The following is a 7,528-nucleotide window of genomic DNA, read 5'->3' as shown; positions in this document are numbered from 1 at the left end:
CCTCCCGAGTAGCTGGGACTACAGGCACCCACCACCATGCCCAGCTAATTTTTGTATTTTTAGTAGAGACAGGGTTTCACCATGTTGGCCAGGCTGGTCTTGAACTCCTGACCTTGTGATCCGCCCACATCAGCCTCCCAAAGTGCTGAAAATACAGGCATAAGCCACCTCGCCCAGCCCGTGTTGTTTTTTATAAGCCATGAAAAGTCATTCTCTAGGTCTCAGCCCATACACTGAGAAATGCAAGGAGAAATATTAAAAAAAAAAAAAAAAAAAGAGAGCACCTCCTGGTTGATGTGCAGGGCAGAAGCCTGGTGTCAGGTGTTATGGCTAGGGGATGTCAGAGTACCCTGTGTCGTTTTTATTGTCACTGCCAACAGCAGGGTTGTGATATCTATAGAAGGTACTGCAGGTCCGAGTCCTATCTCTGCCACCTCCCAGCTGCGTGGGCTTCAATAAATCACTTAACCAGATGCTCAGATCGCGCATGTGTAAAATGGGACAAAAGTATCACCTCAAGCTGGGTGGCTTGAGGTGGCTCATGCCTATATTCCCAGCGCTTTGGGAGGCCAAGGCAGAAGGATCACCTGAAGCCCGAAGTGCAAGACCAGCTTGGGCAATATAACAAGACCCCATCTCTACAAAAAATTTAAAATTAAAAAAAAAAAATTAGCCAGTGTGGTGGTGCACGCCTGTAGTCCTAGCTACTCGGGAGGCTGAGGCAGGAGGATTGCTTGAGCTCAGGAATCAAGGTTTCAGAGAGCTCTGATCACACCACTGCACTTCAGCCTGAGCGAGGGCAACAGAGCAAGACCCTGTCTCAAACAAACAAACAAATAAAAACAGTGCCACCTTAAGAGGTTACCATGAAGGTTAAAACATAATGTCTGTAATTCACCTGGCCCCGTGTCCAAAAAGTAGTCAAGTACATAATAGCTGATCATTCAAACGAAGACAAGCTCAGTCAAAATGCTTACAATATAGATTTAAGGAATCCTTGGTAAAAATCTCCATATGGGGCTAAAATCACTGGCATTTCCACTGAACAGATTTTCATTCTCTCAAGAAATTAAACAAAATGGATCATGGCTTCTCTCAAGCTGAGAATGCCTTCGGTTGCTAGACTCTTTCCACATCTATAGCAGATGTGTGATTTCTGCTAATTTCTTGCTTAAAACCCCTTTATTTAGAAATCCCACTTGCTTGCTCTTTGTGATGTGTCTAAGTTGGGGAGAAATACATCCCTTCACATTTGTCCTTCATGTAACAATATAAAAGGAAGTTGTAATTGGATTTCACCGTGGGTTCATCATTTGTGCCCCTCAGAAAGTGATTTTTTTTTTTTTTTTTTTTTTTTTTTTTTTTTTTTTTTTTTTTTTTTTTTTTTTTTTTTTTTTTTTTTTTTTTTACAGAAAGTCAAAATAGTCCTTCCATTTGCCAGAATTGATCCCAGGTATTCCTTATGGAGGTTTGCGATGGGCTTCAGGTGTGACCCCTCGACATCTGTCCCCTAATCTCCAGTGAGCACTGCTAGTTCTGGCTAAGGACTCTTCACAATGGAAGAACCTCAGCTTCAGAGAGGCTGGAATCAGGAAGATAACATCTGGATATGCAGGTGGACAGGAGGCAGCAGTAAACAACAAGGAATCTAGGCTACCGATCTGGAACTCCTGGGAAGTCAGTCTGTACTCTACAAAAGAAAACAAGTGCTAGCCATTGTGAGACTAACTCCAGTGAGATAAAGGCCAGAGAAATAAGCATTCTCAGGAGAAAGGGCTCCCAGGGAAGGTGGAGCAGCAGGGGCTGCAGAAGATCCCTCTGCAGGGAGCACCTGCATACTGGCACCAAGCAAAGACAGCTCAGTGCATGTTTCTGGGTATGTGTGTGTACATGCATGTGTACGTAAGAATGAGAATAACAGCTGAATGCATCTACATTGTGAATCTACTAACACTTACATTATTATACTTTGTAGCTTGCCTTTATATTGATACTTTTTTTAATTTTGGAAACATTTCCTCATACTTAACACACATTAATGACCCAGCAGCTTGATTTATCAAGATAGAAATCAGTAAGCATATACTGAATGCTGACTTTGTCCAAGACACTGGGCACACAGACTAGACATTGAAGACGGAGGTAACGGCAGACCCAGTATTTGAATACTTTCATGTTGGCTTGGTTGAAATACTTGATTTGATTTTCAAAAAGACCACATCATTTTGACATAATTCAAGTTGCGTAACAGTTAGAGGCTTACTTCACATATTATCTCTGCTATTGAAATGTCAAAAAAAAATCAGGTTATCGTTTTAGTAAGAGAAACAAAAAGTGCTGCATACGATTATGGAAAAACCTTAATTATTACAGCAAATTATTATGGTTGTTTTTATTAAGTAAGTAACATCTCAATGATCTCACAGGTATCCAATAATTTGGCTGAGAAATTAATCTTTACCAGATAGATTCAATCTCCACTTTAAAATGTATAGAGAGCCTTCTAAAAGCCTCCTTTTTAGGGGCTAACCATTGGGCATTCATGGATGTACAGAATGGCAACAATGACACTGGGAACTACTGGGGGGAGCAAAGATTCAAAAACTATTTTGTATTATGCTTACTGCCTAGGTGATGAGATCAAGTGTACCCCAACCCTCAGCATCATGAAATATATACACATAACAAACCTGTACATGTACTTCCTGAATCTAAAATAAAAGTTGAAGTTATTTTTTTAAAAATCCAGTAAATAAGTAAATAAATAAAAATAAAAATCTTCCTTTTTATGAAAGGCATGTATTATTAAATCAAATAAGAATTCAATTTTATTTTAAAAATCTAGAATACTTGTGATATTTTTAAAAGTTTTCTTTTGAGTAAAATAAACACAGAATCGAAATATACCAAATTGAAAAGGAGTTTTAGTGGCCATATATAAGAAAACAGAGGTCCCTTTTGAAGAACTGAAGGCTGTATTTCCCAAGAGGTAGGAACTGTATCTTTATAATGATTTTAGTGTATTTTATTTCAATAAATCCATTCTAGTCAAAATACATATATGTCTATAGTACACACAGTGTACACCTTATTAATAAAATTCAGTATAAACATCTTTGCAAAAAAACTGTTATTTACATCCAGAAATATCAAATACAGAGCAAACTGAATTTAGAAATCTGAATCCAACAAAGAATTTTCAAGAATCTACAATCCATATTCTAGACCCAATTATTAAAGTTCAAGTGATAGTTGATTATATAAACTTAAGAGAGAAGCAGACTGTAAAATCTTATGTTGAATCCATTACATTCAAAAATGTATATAAAATACTCATATATACATACATCTTTATGTTTTCTGCATCTTCCAAATTTCCTACAATAAATACATAGGGAGCTATATTTCTAAAAACTACAGAACTATTTTGCAATGAGACGTGTAGAGACTTGGGTCATCATCGCAAAGAAAACATGTAAAAGAAAAATGCTTATTCCTTCTTATCCAATCAAAATGCTCACAATTTAAATTCCTGAGGAAATTCTACCACCCTGGAATTGTACTACTTTGTTTCCAGGAATCTGCAACTCTCTCTGAAAGCAGGCTTCTTTCAAGTTAATGCATTTCCCATAAGAACATTATTGTTTTCATGTCCAATATATAAGCCATATCATTTTCAAAGGTAAATAGTATATCAAACAAGAAAGTGTAAGAATTTTATGTCTTAAAAACTAAAGACACTGGATACAATTCCTTGAAGCATGCTTTGCAGAGTTTTCACAATAAAGTTTAAAATATAATTTGTTAGTTTATTCTATATTGTAAAATTTATCCTTTTACATCATAGCAGTCAACTGAAATGATTTGCTAGCTTCTTAAACTTGGGGTTTTAATCATTTCTTAAATGATTTTTTGATAACAGCAATAAAACCTGAAGTGTTTACACCATCCATTCAGCCAGTCAACACATTTATTGAGCACCCTTATGGGTAATATCTGTTGAAGGAATAAACATAGTAAGTGCTGAGTGTACAGCAGTGAGCAATCAGACAAGGCAAAACTGCTGAAACAACCACAATACTCTACTCAAAAATAGTACTTTGCAGAATTGAAGAATCGGAGGGAAAAGAAACATGCAACATCCTAATGGCAAGGTTTTAAAATCCTTGAAAATGCAAATTCCAGTATCAATCTGGAAAACGCATTCATTCTCTACCTTTCACCAGTGCATTTCACAGCTGCTTCTGAAGCTGTATTCCACTATAAGGTATGCTTGATCATGACTGGATTTCACATTGGATTGGTTTTTCCAAAGGAACCAAATGGTTTACATTGGATTTTCCAAAGGAATCAAATAGAAAAGACGAAGGAAGAACTTAAAAATGCTTAAGGTTTAGGAGGAAGTATTTAATGTATCCATTCAGCAATCATTCATTATCTTCCTACTGTGTACAAGATGCCAGGCAGTCTTGGGATTACAGGCAATAGACTAACTTGGAGGAGAAAAATTCCTTATGACAAGCAAACTCTACTCCACCCAGCTTTCTTTTTCATATCACAAATATTTAATGAAAATGATTATTCAATTATTTCTATATCAATGAATTTTCATTATACATAAATCATTCCCTTGTTGAGCTGGCCAAAAACCTGGGGGGAGGCCCTCAATTTTGAGTGGAGAAAGTGAACTTTTCAACTGCGATGCCCATCTTGCAGCCTATAAAAGGTTAGCTTTCTGGCTTACTGGCACACCTTGTGGCCACCTTCCCCAGGCTATGGATCTCTCCAACAACAGCTTGTCTCTCTCAGTGCGCACCCCCGGACTACCCCGGCGGCTCTCCTCGCAGAGTGTGATAGCAGGCAGACCCAGGGGCATGTCTGCTTCCAGTGTTGGCAGTGGCTATGGGGGAAGCACCTTTGGCTTTGGAGCCAGCTCTGGGGGAGGCTTTTCTGCTGCTTCCATGTTTGGTTCTAGTTCAGGCTTTGGGGTTGGCTCTGGAAGTTCCATGGCAGGAGGACTGGGTGCTGGTTATGGGAGAGCCATGGGTGGAGGTGGCTTTGGAGGGCTGGGGATGGGATTTGGGGGGAGCCAAGGAGGTGGCTCTCTAGGTATTCTCTCTGGCAATGATGGAGGCCTTCTTTCTGGATCAGAAAAGGAAACTATGCAAAATCTTAATGATAGATTAGCTTCCTACCTGGATAAGGTTCGAGCTCTAGAAGAGGCTAATACTGAGCTAGAGAACAAAATTCGAGAATGGTATGAAACACGAGGAACTGGGGCTGGAGATGCTTCACAGAACGATTACAGCAAGTATTATCCACTGATTGAAGACCTCAGGAATAAAGTAAGATGATGTCTTTTGGAGGGGCTTAGGGAATTTCGTTTCCTTTTTACTGTTATCATCTCTTACGGTGATAATCACCTACAACTTTGATGTTTTCCAGTATGGCTGTACTTGCAGCAATTTTCTCACCCCAGGTTGTTTCATTCTATTTTATCATTCACCAAGAAGTGATTGTATTTCCTTTATCTCTCTGTAGGAAATCTACATTTAATTCTCAATATTACTTTATACAGACATTGTCTTAGAGAAATGAAACTTACACTCTAAATAAAAAGCATTTAGCATCACCCTTTTTAACCTTTGTGTCAAAAACATATTTGTATAATACTCGTTTTTTAGGACTTCATCTTGCATGTGTCCCTCTTTTCTGCCAGATCATTTCAGCCAGCATTGGAAACGCCCAGCTCCTCCTGCAGATCGACAACGCCAGACTGGCCGCCGAGGACTTCAGGATGAAGTGAGTGGAATACACGGAGGATTGCGGGCATGTCCCACCATGTCTTCTGCCCTCCTGTCCTACCTTCACTGATATAAAATATTTTCAATCTTCTGAAGTTCACATGCTCCATATATTTAGTGTTTTGGTAAATTCACATAGGGCGTTCTAGAAAGTAATCAGAATCTAATGCAATTCACATTAAATGTCCTTAAATTATAAGTTGCTTAAACCCAGAGCTATGGATCACCACGTTTCTAGTGTGCTACTGACTCATGATGTGACTGGCACCATAATTCTGCCAGTGTCTTAAACCTCAATTTTCCATGTATCAAAATGAGTTAATAATTTTTTGCCAAGGGGTTCAATGAAACTATCGTTTTCCTAGTGACACATGCAATGGAGAGACTACCCATGTACTAATTTTTATATTCCTTCCTCCTTTTCCATACTCAACTCTCCCAGACATAAGGAAGAGATACTAATTTCCTTTTTGCTTCACAAAATTTCCACACACACACACACAGGAAGTTGCAATGGCCATGGTCCTGAACCTGTAAAATCTTGGTAAAAGCCACTAAAGAAGTATCAATGTTTTCAGTTAAATCATGAATGTTAAGTGAAAACAGCAACTTATTTTCAATGCTTTTAGAAATTCCACTCAGAGAGGGGCTGCTGCTGTTTATAGCCACGGCAGCCAGCTAGAGGGAAAATTATTTCCTGGGGTGCTGTGCTATTAGGATTCATAGCTGGTAGAAAAGTACTGTCTCACTGATTTTTCACTTTTCTTCTCCTCTCCAACTGAACTGTAAACAAGGGTGGGGAAAATAAAGAAAGGAAAAACACAAAAATAAAAACTGCATCATACGCTACAGTGCTGCATTATTAAGTAGTTGCACAGATTTAAGCAAGAAATTGACCTGAAGATCAGTGGCTTTGTTCAAATGGTTGTGTTGATTCCCTAGAATGCTGTGCACTTGGTTTTCAGGTATGAGAACGAACTGGCCCTGCGCCAGGGCGTAGAAGCCGATATCAACGGCCTGCGCCGGGTGCTGGACGAGCTGACCATGACCAGGACCGATCTGGAGATGCAGGTCGAGAGCCTGAACGAGGAGCTGGCCTACATGAAGAAGAACCATGAGGAGGTGAGTCAGGCAGGGCAGCCTCACTCAGCTGCTTTTTTCTTCTCCCAGACTCAAAACTTACAATTTCGAATTTAGAAATCTGGAGTCGGAACAAGTATGGAGAACACATTGTCTCCCTGATAAAATGACCATTTTTTTTGGATTTCTGTGTGATGTGTATGTGGTGGTGGTGGTGGTGATGGTGGTTCCCGTTAAGGCTTTACAAATTAGAGGCGCTTCCTGATTTTGTCAATTTCATTATAAGGCAATGACAATAGGAATGCTAACTGTCCTAATTCAGTGATTAAAACAAACAAACAAACAAACAAAAAACTGAGTAGGCTGGGCGTGGTGGTTCATGCTTGTAATCCCAGCACTTTGGGAGGCTGAGGCGGGCAGATCACAAGGTCAGGAGATAGAGACCAGCCTGGCCAACATGGTGAAACCCCATCTCTACTAAAAATACAAAAATTAGTTGGGCATGATGGCAGGCACCTGTAATCCCAGCTACTTGGGAGGCTGATGCAGGAGAATTGCTTGAACCCAGGAGGTGGAGGCTGCAGTAAGCCCAGATTGAGCCACTGCACTTCAGCCTGGTGACAGAGCAAGACTCCGTCTCAAAA

The 7,528-nt window shown here is 39.5% G+C and overlaps 1 protein-coding gene across 1 annotated transcript in view; it reads left to right on the top strand.

The window, feature by feature from the left end:
* The first annotated feature begins 4,759 nt into the window (after positions 1 to 4,759).
* Positions 4,760 to 7,528, top strand: part of KRT12 (keratin 12) — a 6,676-nt gene continuing 3,907 nt past the window's right edge. The window contains exons 1-3 of the mRNA XM_017497167.2: positions 4,760 to 5,345; positions 5,720 to 5,802; positions 6,770 to 6,926. Coding sequence (XP_017352656.1) covers positions 4,776 to 5,345; positions 5,720 to 5,802; positions 6,770 to 6,926 — 810 coding nt within the window. The 5' untranslated portion in view covers positions 4,760 to 4,775. The remainder of the gene's footprint in view (positions 5,346 to 5,719; positions 5,803 to 6,769; positions 6,927 to 7,528) is intronic.

Source organism: Cebus imitator, unplaced genomic scaffold (assembly GCF_001604975.1).
Source record: "Cebus imitator isolate Cc_AM_T3 unplaced genomic scaffold, Cebus_imitator-1.0 Scaffold228, whole genome shotgun sequence".
Lineage (NCBI taxonomy): Eukaryota > Metazoa > Chordata > Mammalia > Primates > Cebidae > Cebus > Cebus imitator.
The sequence above is the reverse complement of the archived record's forward strand: the minus strand, read 5'-3'. Positions and strand labels throughout refer to the sequence as shown.